This window comes from Lepisma saccharinum, chromosome 1, assembly GCF_977018435.1.
Source record: "Lepisma saccharinum chromosome 1, izLepSacc3.1, whole genome shotgun sequence".
NCBI lineage: Eukaryota > Metazoa > Arthropoda > Insecta > Zygentoma > Lepismatidae > Lepisma > Lepisma saccharinum.
This window is the reverse complement of record NC_139229.1, coordinates 98,671,244-98,697,900: the sequence shown is the minus strand read 5'-3', so window position 1 is coordinate 98,697,900 and position 26,657 is coordinate 98,671,244. Positions and strand designations below refer to the sequence as shown.

General features: G+C 38.0%; 1 protein-coding gene across 1 annotated transcript in view; it reads left to right on the top strand.

Annotated features, from left to right (window-relative positions):
* The window catches only part of LOC145998583 (mitochondrial proton/calcium exchanger protein-like), a 49,594-nt gene that overhangs the window by 18,103 nt on the left and 4,834 nt on the right, over positions 1 to 26,657 (top strand). Inside the window, exons 5-9 of the mRNA XM_083135025.1 lie at positions 4,290 to 4,493; positions 17,068 to 17,319; positions 18,446 to 18,595; positions 21,772 to 21,885; positions 22,955 to 23,083. Coding sequence (XP_082991151.1) covers positions 4,290 to 4,493; positions 17,068 to 17,319; positions 18,446 to 18,595; positions 21,772 to 21,885; positions 22,955 to 23,083 — 849 coding nt within the window. The remainder of the gene's footprint in view (positions 1 to 4,289; positions 4,494 to 17,067; positions 17,320 to 18,445; positions 18,596 to 21,771; positions 21,886 to 22,954; positions 23,084 to 26,657) is intronic.

The following is a 26,657-nucleotide window of genomic DNA, read 5'->3' as shown; positions in this document are numbered from 1 at the left end:
GGCGTACATATGGAGGTGGAAAGGGGGGAAATCCCCTGAATATCCTTTTTTTTTAAAAAAAAATGGGGTTTCTCCCCCCCCCCCCCCCGAAAAAAGGATATGAAAAGTTCAAAATGCACATAGAAATTATTGCTGGCATGTAAGAAGCAGAAAAATATTTGCATCATTGTTGTATGACCAATGTAACTTGAGTTGTACCCCCAAAAGGAATGGTCGGCATGCCACTGATTGAAGCTTCAAAATGCAGGGGTACCTTGAAATGAATACAGCTCAGAAACTAACTGCCCTAGAGATATGAAAGATATACCTTTGTACGCAGAATGAATCACAGATTCAGACGATATATAATTTATGCACATTCGGCGTACATATGGAGGGGGAAAGGGGGAAATCCCCTCAAAAATACTTTTCTTAAAAAAAAATGGTGTTCACCCCCCCCCCCCGCCCCTCACGAAAAAATGTCAAAATGCAAAATTTATGCAAATTTGGCATATATATATGGAGGGTGAAGGGAGAAAACCCCCAAAAATTATTTTAAAAAATTGTCCTCGCACTTGGGCACAAAACGACATCTACACACAACATTCTACACACAACAAGCTAGAAACGCAGTGAAAAATGAACGCTGATTCTTGCAGCTGCTTGAAATTCTATTTTTAGACAATGCAGGGTAACCTATGTTCAACCTTGTGGAACACTTGTGCTCACAAACAAAGTTTTCCTTTAGCGCGCTTCGAAATTCCATTCTCACAACGCAGATTCAACAACCAGTCTTCCCCCTCGCCCCACCCCCTCCTTGCGCCCTCACGGAAAACATTTTGACATCGGATACTGATAAACAAGCTTCCTTCAAAATGCAGTTATAGATCGACCACAAGGAAAAAAACCTTGGGACGAACAGTCCCCGAGCAGCTTTCCCTTCTTCCCTCCACCTCGGGCCATAAGGAAGCATGGTCCACTCTCCCACTCCCCTACTCGCGGGGTACGGTGCACAGGAGTCGCGGGTCTGCGCAGGTTGTTTTGCTCGTGGTTCCACTATAACAGGAGGGAGTGAAAAAAAAAAAGCATTGCTTTAGAACAACAAAGCCGGTCTTCCTTTGCCGGCAAAAATTTGACCTTGAAAAGAGACGCAAAAGAGAAGTCCCTTTTCCTGCCTTTTCCCCTCCATTTTCATGAAGACAAAAAAAATGAAAAAAAAAAAAACATTTCTGTTAAATACATGTGTTAGGAACAATATAAAAAAAATCGAAATTCTAGCCAAAAACAGAAAAGTTATAACGTAAAAACTACGACCTTGACACAGCGTCTCGATCGAGATACTTGGGACCGTGAGGCTTATTTTTGGGTATCTAGATCGAGATACTTGGGACACAAAAGGTTAATGGCAGTGACCTGCTATTGCCACTTTTACCTACGAAGAAACTTGTGGTCAGACAAGAATCCTACCGCTGCCCCCTCCCCTTTTTGAGCAGCAATCTGCAACCTTAGATTCCCTCCTCCCTGGAGAGGCCAGTAGAGAAACAGGATTTTGCCAAAATAACCATTCTGTGCTGTGAATACAGCCAGGAGATAGCTTGGCCCTGGTTTTTAAATCTACTTCCTTCACAACAATGTGACTGCACCACATTACAGACACATACCACCTCTTCCTATCTGTATGTGTGCCTCATGCTTCAACCACTAGCACCGCGTGCCAACAATATCGGAACTTACTTTCTGGACATGCCTCGTATATAAACTTACGGACGATGTTATTAACAGCATGTTCCTATCTTATCCTGTCTGATGAGCAAAATCAGATGCCTGTGCAGTGCAGTCGATTCCCCTACTATAAATTCCTTGCATTAAGTTTTTAATATTATATATACTGGGTGAGCATAAAGTCTTTCCCTGATTACAAACTTCTATTGCTAAAGAACTATGCTAGATACAGATATGCTGTTTGTTGGAAATGGTAGCTTAACACATAATGTTTTGTTATCAGTACACTTCGACATGTGCTCCCTTTGTTTCCCTTAGAACGTCTAGGCGATACTCAATTTCTCTCCATGTCTTTGCCAACATCTCTTCCGTCGCCGTCTCTGTAGCATCCCGTATTTGTGTCTGAAGAGTTTGCATATCAGGAACTGGTGAACTAAACTGTGTCCTTAACGTAACTCCATAAAAAAAAGTCAATAGGGGTTATGTCCGGCAAATGCAGTGGCCATGATATGGGACTGACCATCTCTACCGATCCATCTGTCTGGAAAGGTGTCATGCAAGAACTGGTGAACAGTTAACTCCCAGTGTGGCAGTGTACCATCTTGTTGAAACACTACCCATGGTTGAAATTTCTGTAACTGAGGTGCAACGTAAAAGAATCATAATCAGGGAAAGATTTTATGCTGACCCTGTATATATACACACACACACACACACACACTCACTTTTTGCCGACGATATAGGTAACAGTGTGTTGTCAGTTTCACGGTACTTGGATATACTGTGAATGTTTGTACTGAAAGAGAAGTCGCATTGATAATGTAAGGTAATATGACATTTTGTTTTGTACAATTTCATTGCTCCACTTTCAGAAACGTTTAGTCCCGAGAAGCAGGTTTAAGATATGTTAAGGTTTTGGGTGCCAAGCAGACGCCATGTGTTGCCATGTTCACATCAAACAAGGAGCAAATTCATGATATGAATATCTCAAATCATGGGTGCATGGATGAAGTAGTTGTTTGCTTTATATAGAAAAGAGATGTGGGATACAAGTGTTAATGATTTGACAATAAGTTTCCAGTCATGGTTCTTGCAAGCAGCAGGCGAATTATCAACATTTAATAAATAGAAAAGCTTAGAAGAATGAGAAATTACAAACTTCCTTATTAAAACCAATTAATTTACTCTAATCTCATTTAGTCATAACTTTAGAAATAAGCAAATATTTTATTGAAGCCTGCGTGCAAATGAGAGAAGAAGCCCTGTAAGAGTCCTTCCCTAACTTGTGAATTGTAATAATTTTTCAAATTCACTATTTTTGAGAACTAATATGAATCATAGAGAAATTAAGTCAATATCTTGTAAGGTAATATAGGTACTTAATACAGTCCATACTTGAAAGCTGTATGACTTTATTTTCCATGTACAAATACGTGGATTTAGTTCAAAATTGTCAGGGAAAAATGCAAAATTTCTCCTGGAAAAGTCAGGAAATTTCAATTATGCTTGTCTGTAGCCACCCTGTTAATAGAATCTCTAAGTATTCTACGTGGGTTGTATATTTATAAGTGGCAACGCTGTCAGGAAGAAGTGATAACACCGTGCATGTGCTATCAGATGGTGAGCATTGCCAGGTGTGTCCCATGTCTATGTGTGGAGTACCAAAAGTGTTCGGTGCAGCGAGTGCTGTTGTGTATGTACGAGGTTGAAATGAACCCCATTTTGTTCACTACCCTAAAACATGTTTGACAAGTAAGGCAGCAATTTTGGATGAAAATCCAGGTGGCCCGTGGCAAAAACGCACGAGAATGTCATCAATACTTGCATGATGCCTGTAGCAACAATACCTAGCCGTATCTGATAGTTGCATTAATTTTAATTCATTTGCAGTATTAAACATCTTGTATAATAAGTTGTAATATACTGAGAAATTCATCTTCAGGCCTTCTACCGCCCACTTTTTCGCCGTTTCTGATTGGGGACAAGCCCCCCCCCCCCTCTCGAAATAAAATTCTGGCCTGCACATGAACGATATCATCACCTCAACTTGACAGTGTTGCCACTTTTAAATTTACAACCCACGTATATGTAAGCCTATTTCTTCCCTCAATTTCTTACAATCAAAATTTGGTAACAGAGTGCACATCATTCATATTTAAACAAAGTGCAAGGTTATATTGTCCTCCTGAAATGCAATGTCATATTTCACACTTTATTCTGTTCTCATACATATACACATGTAATTAACTGCTTCTATGCAAGTAAAGTCTCTGAGATTATTTACATTATACCAGCAGAAATTTTTATATAATACTTAATTTGGCATACTGGAAATGGCATTGTTTCAATTATATAAGCAACATATCAAAATCACTCTAGGCACTGTAGATATTAACATTGAAATGTGATCACTGATCATTATATTATTGGAGAGTACACTGAAATCATTAAATTTCTGGTTTTATCACATCGTCATTAGATAGAGGTGTATTTTGGGGGGGAATCACTTGTAGTAATTGATTCTCATATTTTACTTATAATATTTGTCAATGTATTATTAAATGCACACCTCAAACTTTGTATTCCAGATTCGCACAACAGGACAGAGGGCAACAAATGAAGAAATTTTGAAGTTTTCTAAGCTGTTTGAAGATGAGATCACTCTAGATTCTTTATCTCGTCAGCAGCTTACAGCGTTATGCCGAGTATTAGAGATACAGCCATTAGGCACAAATAACTTCCTCCGTTTTCAGCTCAAAATGAAGCTTAGATCTCTAGCAACTGACGACAAGGTAATTGTTGCAGTACAGTTTTCATATGCATCACTGCATCAGTAAAATTCATCTACTCAGTTGATAGATTGATTTGTTTTACTTCGTTTTTCTGCCACTTTTGGCTACTCACGAAGATGAGGATGAATGGTGATACGATGAGATGGATGAAAGGACAGTCACAGACACATAAGGACAATACACAACTGAGTCCAATAGAGGATTATACTGGCCGTGAGTCCAGACTGACGCCAGATCCTCGCTAATCTGTAAAATGCAGTCCAGTGTATACTGTGTGGAAGGAAGGTTGACATTTGGGTGTCTTTGGAAAGAGTCACCCCTTATACCCCCAGAAGCTCTCAGGGAGAGCTGTGTAAAAACATTGTAAGATTTTTTTAAAAGTATTTTTTTTTAATTATTCAAAATGTTGTTGTTTAAAACAGGTAAAGAGAAAGAAGGTGTAGCGTCAAATCATCGCCGACAAAACATCGCCAACAAAACATCGACTGTACAAAACATCGACGGTACAAAACATCGACAGCACAAAACATCGACAGTACAAAACATCGACAATACAAAACATCGACAGTACAAAACATCGACAGTACAAAACATCGACGGCAAAAACATCGACGGCCAAATCATCGACGGCAAAAACATCGACGGCAAAAACATCGACGGCAAAAACATCGACGGCAAAAACATCGACGGCAAAAACATCGACACCAAAAACATCGACGGCAAAAACATCGACGGCAAAAACATCGACGCCAAAAACATCGACACCAAAAACATCGACGGCAAAAACATCGACACCAAAAACATCGACGGCAAAAACATCGACATCAAAAACATCGACGGCAAAAACATCGACGGCAAAAACATCGACACCAAAAACATCGACGGCAAAAACATCGACGCCAAAAACATCGACACCAAAAACATCGACACCAAAAACATCGACAGCAAAAACATCGACGGCAAAAACATCGACGGCAAAAACATCGACGGCAAAAACATCGACGGCAAAAACATCGACATCAAAAACATCGACGGCAAAAACATCGACACCAAAAACATCGACGGCAAAAACATCGACACCAAAAACATCGACGGCAAAAACATCGACATCAAAAACATCGACGGCAAAATCATCGACGGCAAAAACATCGACGCCAAAAACATCGACGGCAAAAACATCGACACCAAAAACATCGACGGCAAAAACATCGACACCAAAAACATCGACACCAAAAACATCGACGGCAAAAACATCGACGGGAAAATCATTTTTTGACAAAGTTTTCCACACTAAGGAATTCAAATCTAATCCCGAATATTTTGAGATGGCTGCCCTAAAATATAAAGTGAAACGAACAATGCGTAATGAGCGAACTCAAGTTGCCAACTTACAGTGCTACCAATGTACAATGGTCATTGTTGTAAGAACGGCCCGCGAGGTCGAAACACGCCCTCTCAATAAAGACGTTATTATTAGAGCCCGGAAGTTCAAGCATTTATTTTCGTTAAAATAGGCAGGCAAAAAGGCATTTATAATGTGGAAAATAGGCACTAAAAATGAAAAAAGGCAAAATAAACCGAAAAAATGGCACATTTGGAAGTCGCTTACTTTTATATATAATTTCTGGCAACATGTTAAAATCTACATTGGGAAGAGCATTTCAATTTTCTCCGTCTTGATTGCACAAAACTACAAGGTGTTTTTTTAAGTTCTCAACATTCATTGATAGTCGTCTGTCAGAGAGAATGTTTTTCGTAATAGAAAATGATCTTTCTACTTCGACAGAAGTTATTGGAGCATACATAGAACAAGCTAATGTAGCTGGACTCATTTTGGTAACAGCATTTTCATCTTTTAGAATATCACAAATTGTTTTCAATTGTTTCAAGTCCTTATTTGCACTCACTACCCGTTTGCACTTTTCCGCAACAGCTGACCCCTTTTCTCCTGGCACTTCCATCATCTGCTGCATAGATTCGTCGAAGATTTTCATGGATGCTACAAGAGTCTCACCTTTTTTTTCTAGCTTTGTAATTGTCTCTGGCAATGCACCATAATGTGCAAAAATAAACGACAGTTCATTCTTCAGTTCTGAATAGCATAGAAGATTTTCACTTCACGAATTGAAGCCGCTTCATTTTCTGGATGAGCATCGATCACCTCACTGATTTTTTCAAGTTTGTTAGCATAATATATAGCTGCTGATATCCAGGTTCCCCATCTTGTCAAGACTGGTTGCGGAGGAAAACTAAGCTCAGGCGTAACTTCCTGAAATTTTCGGGTTCGAGAGGGAGATTTCAGAAATATCTTTTTTGTGTTCGAAATCAACCTCTCCACTTCAGCAGTCAATCATGCACAAGGAAATGTTAACCGAAAGGCAATACCCTAACTCAGCATGAAATACTTTATTCTCACACTTTTCTCCTTCAGCAATGTTTAAACATGCGTGAGTTCAATATTACTTAAATAAGGCGAAAATTATTCACGTAATAAACGGAAGAAAAATAAATGCCAACATTTTTTTAAAAAAAATGGTCAAATTTCATTGAAAAAGGCAGAAAAAGGCATTATAATTAAAAATAGACAGTGGGGTCCCAAATGGTGTCGGGAAAAATGCGCCCGGGAAAATTGCGCTCTCGCAATAAAAGTGGGAAAAATGCGCCCTCCCAAGAGTAACCACAATGAAAAGTGGGAAAAATGCGCCCAGCACACACAACCTTCACCAACATTATAATAAAACAACCTTTACGCAGCTTCCCCTCACACTTAACACAGGCTTGGGACTGTCAGGAAAGATAATTTTGTTTTTAAAGTACAGTAAAAATATTCATTTTTCTGGCGTGGTTAGAAGCTGGAGATGATGTCCGTTGTCATAATTTTTTTTAAAATTTTACTTTTGTAATTTTTATTTACTATGTTATAATTTTTATTTTATTTCATTAAAGTTTTTATTTACATTTGTATTTCCATTTCTTGTGACCTCCGTTGACGATCTTTTACTCCATTTTTTGGGTGTACGCCAGACTTCTCAGGCACTTGGTAAGGTCCTTGGGTGTTGATTGATTGAATTAAAATTTGTGGGTGCGTCGGCACTTAAGGCCATTTCGCACCCTTCTATGTATACGGGGAAATGTCACCTTATCTAAAATTCTGACTGAAAATTTAAAAAAGGGGTGTAGATAGCCCCTTGGGAAAAACTAAAAGTGCAAGGTTGTAAAGAGACCTGCACGAGACAAACACGACACATTAGAAAGTCAGAACAAACAAACTAAAAACCTTCTTACAGACGGTGGAAGAGTCCAGCTCTTCGCAAAAAACTAAAAACACTTGTTAAAATACTGCTGTCATCACCCAAGAAGGATGACAAACAGCCAGAAAGGTTAAAAGTCTGCCGGAGGTAAGCAAGATCGACACATCCAACGAGAATGTGTCGAATGCGGAAAAAAACATTGCAAACACGACACAACGGAGGGTCCAGCCCTTGGAGCAGGTGACCGTGCGTTAGACGGCTGTGTCCTAGACGCATGCGGGTAAGAATAATTTCGGGGTGTGCTTGTTTTGTACGTACAGTATGTAAAATTTTGCTAATCTGTTCATCCAGTTTTATGTACGTTCGTTTCCTCTTCGTTCCTTCCAAACCGATGCTAGCCCTGTCATATTTGTATCCGCTGTTCCGCTTCCTGCTTCAGCGTCTTCAGAAGGGTGTAGAAGTTGGGATGAAGTCGAACTTTCTCTTGCAGCTTATTGTTCCACCCTTCGACAGCATTGTTCGTGCGGTGCATTGCATCTCCACAGTGCCACACATCAACTGGTAGATTTGGATTTTGCAGCCATTGTTGCACAAAGTAGTCAAGAAACGCTGTCAGTTTCTCCTGCTGACTGGTCATATGTGGTGGGCGCATTTTTCCCACTTTCTAATGTGGTTACTCTTGGGAGGGCGCATTTTTCCCACTTTTATTGCGAGAGCGCATTTTTCCCGGGCGCATTTTTCCCTGATTCGTCCCAAATAGGCAAAATAGGCAAAATGAAAAGGCTTCTAAAACATTCGAAACAACATAAAAAACGTATATCCGGAAAATTTTTATCAATATATGCAGTAAATAAAAAGAGGCATTTTGCCAAACTTCCGGGCTCTAGTTATTATTATTATTATTATTATTATTATTATTATTATTGATAAAATTACAAACAATGAGATTGCGCAGTGAACGTGATTGTTTAGTTTCTGGTAACCATTTATCACTTCTCGCCGGCAGCGTTTGTGGTCGGGCGAAAGGGGAAGGAAGGCTCCTCCGTGTGAAAGATGAAAAGACCACCGACTATTGTTATTTCTTGTTTATTAGACGCAGGAGACCGAAAGGACCAAATACAACTTGACTTTTCCGTAGTGACTTTCTTTCGGTTCATGCACTGGTATACAACGTGTGCAAGTAATATAACTGCCCCCTTGCAATATTGTCTTGCCCCCTTCCCCTCCAGACATTTTCCCTGGGTGACACACCACGAAACGCCGTCACTGTGTATCGGTACCGCTGTTGTATTTGAATCAAGGGGTCCGAAGTTCGTTCCCCGGTTGAGGATAGTTGCACAGTGGTATGGATTCTTTAAACTATAGGTTCAGTTCCGATTAACCCTTCGTGGGTCACACGAGAAAAAATTACCTTGTTGATCGCTCACGGTGCCAGAGACCGGGCTCTTAATATATGTTAAATTAAAGGTCTAAAACGCCGAATCCTCAATTAATACGATTAAATATAATTTGTTTTTTTGTTATAAATATATTTGCAAACAATTGAGATTGTATAAAACTACAAATTGCATGTTTCAGTTTTAAAAAATAAATATACAGCACAAAATAAATAATAGGCTATTCCAAATACCGAAAATTTCAATGTTACATGTGCACCCATAAAATAATAATAATAATAATCGTTTAAGTCCTCTTTATGCAAAGAGAAGTTAATCGGGACTGGACCCACAGTTTAAAATAGGATCTGAACCACCATGTGCTTTCACTGTGTATCGAACCCGGGACCCATTGATTACAAGGTAACACTGTGTTTATTGCAGAGACAATTGGAAAAATTAGTTTCTTTTGCAAATAAAGTAACTGGTGATTGAAAGTATTTTTAAATTTTTCACTGCACTCTTACAAATGTTACAGTGATGGGTATCAATGACCATCTGAATCAAACTGTCCATCTAGTGAGTCACTTTCCCTCAGAATATTCGCTCTTATTCCCTTATGTCCACCTTATCAGGAACGGCGTTCCAGGCGGGCTACGGGACTGAAGCCCCACAAAACATCTCTGGCTCCCTTCTCCCCAAGATTATTATTAGGGTGACCAGATATTTGTTGACCAAAAAGAGTATAGTCTATAGCTTGTAGGTGCGCATGCACAAAACATAAAAAGAAAACGAAAATAAGGGTGGCTATTTGTTATTGCTTCTATTATAGCCCCTATAAAATAGGCCTACACTCTACAGATTCAAATTACTTATTGGTGTAATGTAATTAGCTACTTACAAATACTTTCTCACCAATGGGCACCGTCATTCATACTTCTGGGATGATTTTGCTTTCTTGAGTATGTATAAATCGTCCTCAATTGTGGTCATGTCCACATTAAATTTCAGTTTCATTACTTGTTTGAGTGTTGACACCAGGAGTGTACGTTTTTCCTCTCGCCAATAAGTTTTAATAACACTGAAGAGTTTTCACAATCAACATTCGTACCAGGCAGAGTAGAGTAAACAAGAATTTTATGAGGCACAATCACTTTTAAATTTGACCCAGCCTGTACTAAATCTTTGTACAGTGACCTCCACTTACCCATCATTGCTTCTTTTCTCCCCCCAATATCTTCAAGATGTTTTTCAACGGCTTTTGAAACTGCACAGTAAGTGTCAAAAATATCATTCTCATTAAATTCCAATGAATTTGAAATATGTTTTGCTTGTTGATGGATATATGAAAATTACTCTTGAAATTGTTCATAGGAAATTCTTGAGTCAAGGAGTAAATACCTCAGTTTCTTGACATTTTGAAAAAAACCAAGTGACCATGTTTGTAAGTATTTTACCACTTCACAATACGATACGGTAAAACCTATTTGAAACAGAGTATGCATATTCCTCCTTCATACTCCCTTCTTTTACAAGTTTCATTAGTAAATTTTTTGCTGAGAATGGGGAAAAGTTCTGTTCTATTCTGTAGGAGTTGAAATATTGAACAGAAACTTCAATTACTGTTATATCACACCTTTCAAATTTTAAAATAGTATCATTAAACAGGAGTAGCTGTGCATGCAGAAAATATAGCCATAGTTCATTTGTATCATCTTGAAAAAAAATGACTATAGCAATTGGGGTATTTTCCTCACTCAAAAAATAGGCCTTTATCGCTTCATACTGACGTATAATTAAAGTAAATAGAGGAATCTTATCTTTGAGTGGTATAAAAGACCCTCATAATGGCACCCAATAAATTCACAGAATCTTTTCAAATTTTCTGTTCTCACAGTAAAAATACTAAAATGATTGTATATTTTGAAAACCAAGTTCTCAACATCTATGGGTATTATTTTCGCACATGGTACAGAAATTGCATTATGTAGAATATGAGCTCCACAACCAATAGGCAAAATATTTTTTTTCTAATCTGCACTCTAACTGTGCACATTTTTATTTCCTGATGTTGTCTTGTTTATGCTACCAAAATTTAATTGTGCATTATGTGCTACAAATCCAACAACCTTAGTTGCCAAACCATATTGACTTACTGTATCCATCAATACACTTGAAGAAACTATCCAACTTACGTGTCTCAGAAACCGATGAACATTCTGTGTGTGACTTCGATTTTATATGTTGTTCAATATCATATTTACCTTTGTTTTTATGGAAAAGAGTATATTTGGGGATTTTTGCAAATTGAAAAGAGTATAGAGTATATGAACCTCTAAAAGAGTATAATACTCTTAAAAAGAGTATGTCTGGTCACCCTATTATTATAGTAGGTTAGATGCATTTCGACCAAAAATTGGAAAAACTAGAAAATTTCTCACTCAATATTTTCCATTAAAAATCTTCCATTTGGCCAATCATAATTCACCAAACTTGCTACAAAAATTGAATCACTATTTTTAGGAATAGGTCTATAAGGTGTGAAAATATTTTTTTTATAAGTAGGAGGACGTTCAACACCTAACGCACCTTTAAGCTTCATTTTCATAGACGTGCGCACAGGGAGGCAAGGGTGGCCGACTGTCCCACACTAATCCTTTACTTAGAAATGCAATATAATCTTCTTGCAGTTATAATATTATACTCTAAAAGAATGTTACCTATTTTTAAGCCGATACATGTCCAAGCAACTACGGGAGAGGGAGTTGCTTGTATTACTTTGTATATAATTGAACTATTCCACTCCTTTTTGTAGGAAATTTCTTGTTATTAACACTCACTCATACTTTATTCGTTAGCTGTGAGTTGTGATCTGTGTTGCTTAATGTGGCTGGCGAATAAATGGCTCATACTTGGAAATTAATAAATTATGTGTAGTTGTTTTGAATCTGAACCTGAGAGATTAATTTAAAGTCACATATAATTTAAACAGTGTGATCTTTTTTTAAATAATGCAATACATATATAGCTTAATTCCAAGTAGTCCAACAAGGCATGGTATCTTCGAAAGCATCTTAAGAGATGCAGGATAGAAACTAATTCCTTTAAAGATCCTATCTGTAACAAGATGGGCTTGCTGTGCGAATGCTATGACAGTCATAAATTCTTTCCGTAAATATTTGACATAGGAAATAGTCTCAAATACAAAAGTAACTGAAGTGAAGGCAATAGAAGAGGACTGTTTTCGCAAATGAGAATGGCGGAAGCAAGGGTAGCATTGACCGTCTAAAAGTTTCCGGTTTATTAAAATTTACAAGTCAATGGTACTTTTATTGACCTCTTCGGACCAGAGGAGCAATTTTTATGATTTCACAAATGTGACAGTTGTTTCACAAAAAAAAATAATCTTGGACGCTATTTTTATGGCCTAGAAAACTTTTTAATCCTCCCCAAAAAAGTTAAGCGGCAAGTTCGATTGTGACCCCCTACAGTTAGATTGCAAGTTACGCCCATGAACTTGGATAGAGAAATTCCTCGTGAAACAAAAAAAAAAAAAAAAAAAAAAGATAATACGTGGCAAAATGATGTCTAAAAGTGGAGGCGATTGGTTTCCAAAACTGTGGGGGGGGGGGGGACAAGGACAGTTTACTTTCCCTTGGTACATAAGGTTTAGCATAGTGCGAAAGATAATGTGGCAAAATGTATGGGGGGTGGAACTGGCCCCCACCACGCCCCCATAATCTCCGCCACTAGTTAAATGTGAAAGAACATTTTTCTACTTTGCAGCAAATCATGGGTTACCTTCGTAATGGGATTGATAACTGGAGGTGGAGTGCTGTATTTATCCACTCAAATGTAACAGTTATTTAACAAAATAGTCCTGGATATTATTTTTATGGGATGGAAAAACTTTTTGATTATCGATTAGTGCAGTGGCGGCTATTATGTTGGCATGGAGTGCAGATGCCCCCCACACTTTTTGCCGCTTTTGCCCCCGCATTATGCTAAACTGTATGTGCGAGTAGAAAGTAAATTGTTCTTGCCCCCCCCCCCCCCCCCCCAAGTTTTGGAACCCAATCGCCTCCACTGCATTTAACTGTTGATGAATAACACAAAGCTTATAAAGTTCGTTAAAGGCAATTTCGAACGTTTCAACCATTGCAGGCAGTTGCTGAAGGGTTCTTATTTCTAATTCCCTTCCATATCACAACAGTAGTGAGCGGCGGAAGATTGTAGCTTTCCATAGTTCATAAATTCGGAACTTTCTGAATTGAAACGGCCAAATCCAATTAACACATCACTTACTGTCCTTAGTAAAGCTTTCCTTTAATTTAGAAATTAATAAATCATAATTTTAATATTCTCTTCACATGTAGCTCTTCTGCTTTCACATGCTGGAATCGAAATGGGCTACCATGACAGTGCACAAATTATTTTCTAACCTCAGAAATGAGGTTAATATACATCCAACCAACTAAATACTGCAATACGGTGCAAAAATCAGCACGCTTGGGGAATGTAGGCATACTCCTAAGACTCCGAAGAGCATTAACTTGCCCAAGCGTGCTGACTTTTGCACAAATTGCAGTATTTTATAGTGGAATTCGAGTCACTTAATGAAATGTACCCCCACCAGGGATCGAACTCGGGATCACTTGGTTACAAGGCAGCAGCTTATTGCCAGACTACCTGGGTCTGGAACTCAATTTTAATATTTCTAATTCATAGTTTGTTAACTTCATGCACAATCTACATTTGGGACAAAAAATTCTAGCAACCCTTCTGGTGTGACTGGCAGAATTGATATCAGTTGCAGATTAACAAACCCTGATGTTTGTGAGAGACGATGTTTTGAAGGCTTCTGTCCAGTGGCTGTCACAAGGTGTCTGCTGCGTGAAGGTGGGCGGGGGAGGTAAAGCAAAGGGGCCCTCAGTCGGTTCGTACCATAGTCATAAAGGAACATTTCTTCCACATCCACAATATAACGAGCATACAACGATCCCGTCTATGAAGTTAAAAGCAGCTTGCTAGAAAGCAGAAGGAAACATGACACTTCGCATTGTTTATGATTCCATTGTTTGAGCTTTGGGGCAAGAATCAGGTGCTAATAATAATATTGTTTTGATGTCAGAAAGTGCGCGTGCAGCGCGAAATTATCGAATCAATGAAAATACCGCTCTTGCACAACAACCGTGGCTGATAAGAAATCTAAAAACAAATCGACCAATGTAGGTAAGTTTGGTCGAAAGAAAGAAGAGCTGTAGCTTCATGATGCTATTATCACAACACTAAATTCAATTCATGGAACGAATCAAGATATAAATTTCATCTGGGCGAGTTGGAGTTCTAGCGCCCCTCTACTTTCCACTCTGTTACTCACCCCAGTCTTTCTACCCTGCTCCTCCTACTTTCCGCCATCCTTCAATAATAATAAAACATGACTGCATTATAAATTAACGGTTTTAATGACAAAAAAATAGCGATGTTTTTGGTGTCGATGTTTTTGTCGTCGATGTTTTTGCTGTCGATGTTTTTGCCGTCGATGTTTTTGGCGTCGATGTTTTTGCCGTCGATGTTTTTGCCGTCGATGTTTTTGGCGTCGATGTTTTTGCCGTCGATGTTTTTGCCGTCGATGTTTTTGCCGTCGATGTTTTTGCCGTCGATGTTTTTGGCGTCGATGTTTTTGCCGTCGATGTTTTTGGTGTCGATGTTTTTGGTGTCGATGTTTTTGCTGTCGATGTTTTTGCTGTCGATGTTTTTGCCGTCGATGTTTTTGCCGTCGATGTTTTTGCCGTCGATGTTTTTGCCGTCGATGTTTTTGCCGTCGATGTTTTTGGTGTCGATGTTTTTGGTGTCGATGTTTTTGGTGTCGATGTTTTTGCCGTCGATGTTTTTACCGTCGATGTTTTTGTTGTCGATGTTTTTGGTGTCGATGATTTTGTCGTCGATGTTTTGTACTGTCGATGTTTTGCACTGTCGATGTTTTGTGCTGTCGATGTTTTGCACTGTCGATGTTTTGTGCTGTCGATGTTTTGTACTGTCGATGAAATGTAGGCGATGTTTTTGTTGTCGATGTTTTTGCGTCGATGTTTTGACGTATAACCGAGAAAGAAGGACCAAGCAGAAGGCTCATCTAAAATTACTGGAAAAAATGGTTGTTTGATTTGTCAAAAATATAAAGTTGAAAATGTGTGTTGTTTTCTATTCTGCCATAATAAGTATGAAAGTTTCTGAAAATGGTATGTTGATTATGTATGAAGGCTGTTCAATAAGTAAGGTAACAGGAACTCTCATTTACATTGGTATTCCAAACTCCATTCCTAACAACATATTACCAGGCTAAATGTTGTTTGAGTTTTTGTTTTAAGTTCACTTTATGCACAGAAAGGCTAATTGGGACGATCTATATTTTAAAGGAGCATCCAAAGCACTAAGTGCCTCCACCCGTTATCAAACCCAGGACTCCTTGATTACTATCGGGGAGGCCCTACTAAATGTTTTTCTTGCATTTGCATGAGAAGAGTACATCTTCTAGAAATGCTTTGCATGCATGTTGTTAGTATTGAATCAAATGTGCACATTATGTGAAATTGTACTTCCTTTTCTTAACCCCTACAATTAATGATTGTCACATTTCTAACAGGGTCTCTGAAGCATAGTAGCTAATGCTGTTACCTTGTAATAAGAGATCCTAGTTTCGATTCTCAGGGGATGTAAATTCAGTTCTTTAGATTCCACTTTACATTATCTCGATTATCCTATCTGAGCTATTAGTTTACTAACATTGCTTCCAGTTTTTTTTTATGCGTGTGTATTGGGAGGTGGGTTTTTTTAGGGTAAGAATGGATAAGTGGTAAGTGTACACTATGTCAACCTTCGAACATGGTCTTGTGACCTTATGATTGTGTGACATAAAATCACCAGTCAAATGATAAAACCATTCTGTACCAAAAACTTAAGTCGACTATATTTTGGCTCATTTTAGAATGACAGCAAAGAGAATGTACTTAATGCAATCTAGATGTATTAAGAACAATTCTCCGTTTGCACATTGAAAAATGAAACATTCTGGTCAACATAACTTTTCAAAGACTTACTGAATGTTTTTTACATTGTTAATATTGATTGTTGTTGTGAAGCTAGTTCCAGGTTTAAATCCAGAAGAAAGCAGTCCTAATTTCACCTACTTCTCAGCCATTAAGTGTAATATCAATTGCTTGGTCAAAGAAATGTAAATGAAATTGCTATTTATGCAATTAAATTAGTAATAAATACTCCATATTCGTGCATAAAAGTAGATCCAAGAAAACAAGCAGATTTTTCATCATTTGTAAACATAAGCACTTTATTGTATTTTGTGTGTAAAATTTCAATATTTATCTTCTTCCTTTAATTTTTATTATTGAGAAGCACAATACATAAATTTCACCTCCGGTAAAAGTCGCCCCCCCCACTTCCCCTAAAATGAAAGAAAAAATATCTCTGGCAGTTAGTTCTTGATCTTTTTTCCTGGAAAGTGCTTGTTTTTAGAGGTAATATATGTGAAGAGCCTTCCGTCTGCTGAAGGTTAAGCTTCCCAGAATACATGGGAGAAGACAGTCAGAGATCAGTTGGACTGTTTTATTTGTTGATTTTTGTTGATGTGTTTTTTTTACTTCACTTTTGTTCCACTTTTTGGCTAATTGTGAAGATGAGGATGAGTATGATATGATGAAATAGATGAATGGACACTCCCAAACACCCATGCCCAGACCGGGATTCCAACCCAGGACCCCTGGCTCTGTAGTGCGATGTGCTAACCACTCTGCCACGGAGGCCGGCTGGAATGTTTGAGTAGGAAACTACTGCCAGCAAGGTTTTCAAACAACTGTTGTCTGTTTTAGGTCATACTATAATTATGTCATCAGTAGTGAAGAGCATTAAAATGCAGTAATTTTTTATTTACAGGTTATTCAGAGGGAAGGTGTTGATTCTCTGTCATTGTCTGAACTGCAGCAGGCCTGCAGATCCAGAGGCATGAGGTCACTTGGAATGCCTGAAGCAAGACTCCGCCTCCAACTTCAGCAGTGGCTGGATCTTCATCTGAACGAGCGAGTACCAACGTCTCTCTTGCTGCTGTCACGTGCCCTTTACTTGCCAGACAACATTCCAGCAAGTGACCAACTGCAAGCCACTATCTCTATATTGCCTGATACTTTGGTGAATATTAACTTACGCTTTTAACAATGTTCAAATTTTGATATATTATTTTTTATCGTAAATTTACACATATTAATAATGATTATGCTTCTCAGATAATAGCGAAGGAAGAGTGTGAATTTTGCTTTTCTTAAATGTAAGAAGGCAAAAGCAAAAGAGATGTAATATAAATGTACTGCACACAGATGACCAGCCATTCTGACTGAGATTTTTCTGTCTTTTATTATTAATTTTTGAATATTCATTTATAATTTATAATTTTGTTCTACAGATATTTTTGATAGTATTTTTATTAGGGTTGGACTGATATGAATTTTTTGCCACTATCAATAATATGCCGATATAAAATTTACCAACACTGATAACTGATATTCTACTGACCCAGTACAAAGTTGCAAGTGTTCCTTGAATGACTTATTAACCTCTTTAATGAAGTGTTTTTAACTTTGAAAAAGCAACTACATATTTAGATGTTTACTTTACAAAACCATAATATGACTTACATGTTATGTTAATAAAAACAGCAACAAAATGGCAGAATTTTTGCAATAAATTACAGATTAGTTAGAGATATATCAAATCAAAATTATTGACACACTGATATGTGTATATTGGCTGCTAGTGGTGTAGTACCAGTTAATATGTTCCATTCCTAATTGATATATTTTCATGATATATAATAATTATCAGTGATGAACCATTATAAAATTTTTGATGATACTGATGAAGTTCTGATTTGGTGCTGGTATCGATAACTGATATTCTACTGATCTTACATAACATTGGAAAGGACATGAGTGTTTCTTAATTTACGTAAACCAGTGACAACAGATGTTTTCTTTGCAAAACAGGGCATATTAACGTACCTTCGCATTTATAAAACAGCAACTAAATGGTACTAAAATTGTACAAGTTGCATGCTGTTTAAAGAAATATTGGATCTACGAAATAGTTGCCAATTTATCAATATTTCTATATCAACATGGTACCAATTAAACTACATCAATATTGTATTTGTGATGTCAGTACCATTTTGCGAATTATTGACTTTAACCGCAACAATGTGTATGTGTCAGGTGTAATTGAATGCAGGTGTTAACGTTTCATTCTGATTTAATTTTTCCAGGCAACTCAAGCACAAGCGATTATTGATGAGAGAGAAGGAAGAATTGACAACAAACTTAAACTACAAATCATAAAGGAGGAAGAAAGGAAGATCAAAGAAGAGCAGCGGGAGATGAGACGTGAAGAATTAGAGAAGAAAGAGAAGGAGAAAGTAAGTTCAATATTACGACATTCATGTCAATTGGCAGCTTTCAAAAATGCTTGTGAACAACATTTTTGGGTAATGTGATGTACCCAAGATGTCCATGTTATTCTGTGAATGAGCACGCCATGGAGTAGTTGGTTAGAGCACTGGATTTGTAGTAAAGTTACATCTCTGTCTTAGGTTTGATTCCCAGCATAGGAAAATACATTTGTTCACCTGAAGACGAGAACAGGGTGGATAAAAATCATGATTTTTATGATTTTAGTAAATGGCCCGGTAAAATATTTGAACAGTTTGATTAAACCAAATAAAAAATGTACGTAAATATACATTTTTCTGTTTCTGATACTGTCCCTACTATGGAAATGTTTGTTGAGTGTCTGAATGAAATTATAATAATTTCAGTAAATTTTCTTCCAATGAAAATAAAACATTCTGGATGTACTCTACAGTTGTAACTTAAAATATTTACTTAAATAATTTTATAGTCTTTGTAGCTGAAATTTTGAGATTTTTTAATGATAGTTTTAAAAGTATCAGCTGCCAGGTTTATTTAGTTTCATGATAATATTTAAGGTTTTATGATTAGTATTTTGTATATTTTTCTACATAAAATGTTTGCTATTTTTGCCTATGAAAATTACTGAATTTTAAATCAAGAGAAATGTGTGTTTACATTTCCTTTCATATCAGCTTTACACCATCAGTACATATAATTTATTTCCTTTATTTTCCTATCTTAGAGCTTAATAAACACCCATTAAATGATTACGAGATTAATGTACTTTCACTAACAGTGATTCTGATATCTACAAAATCCGTATGTACATTATTCTATAAATTATTTATTTAAAGTGATTTAAATCAGTGATTTAAAAAAGAAATCACCTGATTTAAATCAATCCACCTTGCAAGAGAAGAGGTGCTGTGTCAAAACCTTGAGATGTGGCATTGGCAATTATACACACATGTTATTGTGCAGCAGTAAGTGGTACTCTTCATTACAAGCACTTCATTGAAAATATGAATGAGATGTTTGTTTTTGTTTAACCACTTTTTGTGGATGAATAATAATTAGGCTCGGAAGTTGATGACCTGAAGAATGTCAAAAAATGACCTATACGAGGGTTAAGTAATAGTCTTGGCAACTATTTTTTTTTTCTCGCGAACAGGGGACAACACGAAAAATCTAAGATATACGTTTGAGAGTGTATGGAATGTACCTTCAAGTGAAGCCACCAGATGAAATCTGGATGCAGGAGACTCTCGTAGGGAAGAAGCAGAACACAGGACATTGGACAACAGTGTTTTATTATGGCATGAACAACAAGTACACAAGACTACACTGTTTAACAACCTTCAGAGTATTCACCAGGTTATCCACTGTTCGATAGGACATGGCATGCACACCCAGTGCTTCCTGTAGCTCTGTATGGCATTCCCGCGCATTTCTGCCACGGAGAACTGCTGTTTTAACATTCGAACGTTGCTCCTGCTTCATGACCTCCATTTTCGAACGCTGTCAATTACCGACTGAACTTGGGTGCATGCTTATTACCCCACCTTTGTTCACCTACAACATCTGGTGGCTTCTTTCGAAAGTACGTTCCATACACTTTCAAATGTAGATCTTAGATTTTTAGATCTGTTCGCGAGGAAAACATAGTTGCCTTGACTTATGACTTAACCCATGTATATTGACCTTAAAATTCTTAAAAAGTGACCTAAAATTTATTTTCGCTCTGAAAATGAAAGCTTGATTTTTCAAAAATTACAAGAGAGTAGTTGATTAATTCGATAAAACCCGTTGTTTGATGTTTAAAGAACTGAAGCAAAGGGATAAAATCATTTACCTAAGTGCTGAGGTAGTTTTCTTCATTTTTACTTCAAGGTTACATAAAATACACTGCAAGGTTTTTCTGTATAAGTTATTCATCATCTTTCAGAGTGGACCTCCCACTATACAATAGTTCGCCTGCATTTGAAAATAAGGTTGTGTTTCGCGTACATCAAATTATATTTATATTTTAAATATTGACTACTTTTACTTTAAAACCACAGATTAAGCAAAAATAGAGGCCACCAAAGGAACCTCAAAGTAGGCTTCACACATAGTATTTTAAGTTTACTGGAGATAATGTAAATTTACCACAATAAATTACCATATTTTCGATTAATGGCAAACTTGCTAAAATGATCATGTCAGGAAATTTGAATATGCAAGTTATGCTAGCAAATGCATTTAAAATTCATGAGACAACAAGAGAGGAGAAGAATACTGAAAGCAAAAGAGGCCAAAAAAATGCAAAATAAAAATAAAGTTTTCTGGTTCTAACCGAAGGGAAATGGATTGATATCAGTGATATCAGGTTTAGCATTGTTTTCAAGGCTCAGAAAAAAATTGATCTTTCATCAACTTCCAAGCCCTAATAATAATATAATGTGGTAATCTTAAATGGTTTTAAATTTTTCTGTGATGTTTCGTCCTGGTTTCCCAGAACTTTCTCAAGCTTACAGGAAGATATACACACAACCTCAACTGGCTAGTCACTCTACACTTCTAAGGATTGTATAGTTTGTGTTTTTTCTAACTTGCTGTACCTCCCCATGTGTCATAACTGGTTGTTTCTTCCCCTCCTCTCTATAGGGTATTCTAATCTTGTCTTCCCTCCCCTTTCTCCTTCAACTGTTCTGGCAAGTTAAAATCTTCCACTTTTGTGCTGAAAATTGGAAGGTGGCCATGGAAACTCAACCAATTTACTTTCCACAAAAAACAAGGATCAAACTATACATTCCTTAGAAGTGCAGAGTGACTAACCATGTAAGGTTGTGTGTTATGTGTTTATCATGTAATGTTGAGAAAGTTCTGTGAAACCAGGGCAAAACATTGCAGGAAAAATAACAACCAAATAACTGCATTATATTATTTTGCATCTAATGCAAACTTGTTAACTACTACTTTCTGTGCATCTATATGCATGATATTTATCATGTCTTCAGCACATTAATGTCTCATTCATATTATATCTCTTTGAAAGTTTGTACTGTCATCTTTCTCCATATTTCAATTATGACTGTGATAAACAAAATTAGGGCAAGCATATCTCCTTCATAATATTAGGAAATATTTTATATGTTATACTTTTACTGCTCCATTCATGTCGTATGCTTCATTATTGCAGGCCAAAGAGCTGCTGGAGGATAAGGCACCTGTGATACAGGACACAACGGGTATTGCACCAGAGATTGTTACTGTGTCTGCAGAGAAACCTGCGCCACCAGAGAAGAAGGATGAGGTTAGTGTTTTGGAACTGGCAATTATTTTTATTAACCAATTACAGCAGAGTGAACATCATTCAATTAGGCATTTAGGTATCATACATTAATCAATTCTTAGTATAGAATGCAAATTTTCCAGGAACATATACAGTGCTTTTCATGGTCAAGTTTCCTGCGGAGCAGCGGCTACCATGTCGGGCAGTGAGAGCATGTCTGCATGCAAACTGGATGGAACATCCACGTAACTGGAACTGCTAGCTATGTAATAAAATAAGCTCATACAATTACATTGACAGTTACACTTAAAAAAATGAGCATGTACCTTGTTCGTTTTTTAACGCCATCTCTGTGTGGAACAGGAACATCTGAGAATTCTGCTGCAAAACTCCTAACTTCCCTACAAGAGGTGTTGGAAATGTCCTCCTCCATCCACAGATGTATGGCATCTTTTTAGGAAATTTTCACAAACACGTATCAGTTCCTCTTCCGAAATTACTTCAGTTTCTCTCCTGATGTTTTCTTTCAATTCTTCTAATGTTCGGCTTAGACTGCAGTAATATGAAAACTAAAACAGTTGTTGACACCTTGACAGTTCACAAACACGTGCAAACTGGACACCAGCTATCTGGATACTGAAGCACTACCACATCCAGTGCCAAGGTCAGAGTAAAGCTGAGTCTAAATGCTGTCAGATGCACTCTCACTGGCTGGCATGTTAGCAGCTACTGCATGGGCGACTTTGCCGTGAAAGACACTGTATGTAGATATATTGACAGTCTCAGATTTAAGATCATTATAGGTCTTACACATTTGATAGCATAGTTAAAATAAACACAAATTCACATGTTAGGAATAAGGCCAATTAATTGTTGAGTTCAAAAGATCTATGTTTAATAAAATAGGCAGGTGGAAATGCACTTAAAAGAAGAAAACATACGCAAAATATATAAATTATTTTGTACATTTACATCTTATTCACATTGATTTAAATTTAACCTCCAGAGGTCTAAATTGATTGCTGGTAATCTCTCTTTTTTAGAGTATTCTGTTTGCATGACTGTATGAAGTTTCCTATTCTTGTTTCAGGAATTGAGTTCAAGAGATATTCAAGTGATAGAAGAAGCTTTAAGTAACATATCCAAGGAGAAAAGGAAATTGTTCCTTGAGACGGAAGCACTTGATGATCTTAAGGAAGAAATGGCTGATTACAAGGAGGTATGTGATTTACAGAAGAGTTTGTTTTTCCATCAGTTACATAAGTAAAATAATGAAAAATTTATTAGAAATCCAGTTTGCTTTTGGGAAACAATTACCGTATTTACTCACGTATAATGTGCACTTTTTTCCAAATTTTTTGCCCCCAAAAACTGTGGTGCGTAATATGCATTGAATAATTCAGACAGCCAACATGAAACCGTACAGGATGATTCCATTATTTTGTGACACTTGCATTGATTTTTCATGTTTACGGAACCCTATCATGTTATATATCATTGTAAAGCTTAAATCCTGCAGTTTCTGAATATGGCAACAGTATTCCATTCAAGATAACAGCACTACTGCGAAATGTGGTTGAAATAAGTTCATCACAAAATGAAGGAACGTTCTGATTTCTATGGTGTTTTGGATTAAAGAAATCAATAATTAAAATGTGTTACTGGCTAAATAATAATATATATATATGGAGTGTGTAAATTCCTTAATGGAAGAAATCTTGTGCTGCTAGCTTCTAGTTTGAAGCTCCGGAATGTCTCTCGTATAAATGTTATATTAGTCACGGAAAGAAAAAGTACATATTTTGAAGTTCTTTTAGAAAAAGTAAAGAAGGAATGAGCAAAACCATGTATAAAAGTTTGAAGGCCATTTCACACGATTTTTCACTTTGTAATGTAATGCAGTGCAATTCAAGCATGCACCTTCCGTAACATGGGTTGCATATCAGCAGCATTTGTTGGGCGAGAATAATAGAAAATAACTTCCTGAACACTGCAAATCCATAACGTAATTTTGATCTTCCTTTCTACTACAACCTTAGTGACAATGAAGTTCGACCAGTCACAAATATAGGAGTGCGTTGTGAAAGAAGGAGAACACATTCATATGCTGAACATATTTTATTCAGCAGGCTACATGGAACAAAAGGAAAAGATAAATTTCCGCTGCAACGCAGCAATGTATGGTGTCCACACAAAATAAAACATTTTCGTCCATCTACACGTGACATTGAAGTTAGACCACTGTTAGAGGGGATCCTGTTTACCATGGTATGACGCCGCCCCGTCGGTGAATAACTGTGGCAATGCTGCGGACTAGTCGTTCAAGGTATTCCACATCGATGCGGTGCCATTCCTCCTGCAGGCAGGCGATAAGAGCAGCCACTGTCGTGGGTCCCCTCTGTTGCACACGTCGCTTAAGAACACGCCACACATTCTCAATGGGCGAGAGGTCGGGACTCGATGGTGGCCATGGCAGAGTTCGCACGTGATGGCAGAGTTCGCACGTGATGGCGAGTCAACCATTCTCTTGTCAGCCGCACTGTATGAGGCCTGGCATTGTCGTGTTGAAAGATGAGACGCCGCCTGTGGAACAGGTGCCTTCGCACTGTGGGAAGATGCTGCTCCAGTATGCGTGTATAGGCGTGTGCATTCACAATGCCCTCACAGACGTGTAGTGGGCCAACCCCAGATGCCGTCATGCATCCCCATACCATCACTGACGCAGGTTTCTGTACCCGACGTGCATAAAATTTTGCTTCATTCTGTTCCTCCTTCCGACAAATTACTGTTTTCTGTATTTTCCTGTACACAACATTGAAAATGGATTCGTCCGTCCACAAAACCCTGTTCCACTGCCGAAATGTCCATCCCCGGTACATTCGTGCCCACCGTAGTCGATTGCCTTTGTTCAACATGGAAAGGAAGGGTTTACGTTTCACCTTGTACACTCGGTAACCGCATCGCTGTAGGTAATGGCGAATGGTTCTGGTTGACACTTCAATGTGAGAGCGTTCTCGAGTCCACAGTCGTAATTCGGCCACAGAAACATGTTGGTCTGGATATAGCGCCTAAATATCTGTAGGTCACGCACGCTCAGCAGGCATTTTCGACCCGGGGCCTTACCTAGCTCTGTAGTACCCATATTTTGGTGGTGTTTGATGATGCAGTGGACGGTTGACTTGGGTAAGTTCAGTTGGCGCCCTATTTCCCGTTCACTGAGTCCATCCCGTTGCAACTCCACCACTCTTCTCCTCACGGTGTTGTCAATAGGTTTGCCCCTGGCCGTGGTGATGATGCACTGCGGTTCCTCGGTGCACAGCACGCCCTTATATACGGCGGACTCCCTTATCGTGTCCGTGACGTCATGCTTCCGTCGAATGCGCCACTACCTGGAATTTTCCGTATGGGTCTGGTGCCTGGTCGAAGTTCAATGTCACACGTATATTTCCCCGTTTTCGTTCTTTACGTGACCTTGGGTGCAACATACTGGGATCACGATTCTTGCCTGCTCACACATGCGTCACTTCTGCGGGTCACCCATTCCACCGCCTATGCCTCTGTGCATTTAATCACATATTCCTTTCTGGTCGAACTTCATTGTCACCAAGGTTGTATTACAGAATAAATAAGGTGGTTAAAGAGTGAAAGCTTTGGGATACTAAACACAATGGAGGGAGAGGTGGCATGGTTTGGAGACTTATTGTTTACACAAGAGGATATTTTCCTCTTGGTCCACATAGCAACAGGTGACTCATTGAATAGATACGAAGTCATTCACTCTTGAGCAGCATGGCAATAGCTTTACAACCTACTACTAAGAAAGCCATTTCTTGAAACTGGATTTTACTGCGCATCCCACTTTAAACTGTAGGTCCAGTCCTGATTAGCCTTAGTGTGCATAAAGTGGGCTTAAAACATGAAATCAATCAATTACCCATCAAAAACCAGGGTGCGCATTATACACGCATGTGCACTATACACGCGTAAATGCGGTAATATATTTTAAGTGTGTTCCACTCTTGTGTACTGCATTCCTTACCTTGTAGTTGTATCTCTCAATCAGAAATGCAACTATTCTAAGTTTGATGTATATTGTTTCTCAATATGTCCATCTTTGCTCACTAGGCACAACCAAAAGTGGTGATCTTAACCTCTGCCAGGTTGGATTGAGCAAATCTGGTGTGATGGTCCCCACAGCATGGTAGTCAATTCCTGGAGAGCCCCCCTGAGGGCATTGGGGTCACATAATGTTTTACAAGTAACTCCACAGGATGTTACCCATAGCATTACTTGCATGGACCAGGATAGTTACTGTACCTGCAGTACATCCAATCCAGTGCAGTGGAAGAGTACAGTAGGGGAAATGTTGGGGGGAGGATTTTCGGAATCCTCACTGGGAATTCTTACTGACCTGGAAATCATGGAAAACCTGAAAAAGAAAATGGGGAAAATCAAGTGGTTTCGTACGTGGCAGTATTTGGAAATGAAAGAAATTTTACTTGATCTTTAACCAGCTTCTGTGTATACAGTAAAACCTCGATTTTATGTTTTTCAGGGGACCAAGCTGAAAAAAACAAAATGCTGGAAAATGTAAAATCGAGGAAAGATTATAACATTTTCCTGTGTTTAAATGATCAAGATGAAATGTATAATGTGGAAAAACCAGAGAACATAAAATCAGGGTTTCACTGTATTTTTCAGCTGGACCCTGTGGCCGAGTGGTTAGCACATTGCGCTGCGACACCAAGGGTCCCAGGTTCGAACCCCGCTCGGGCTTGGTTGTTTGTGAATGT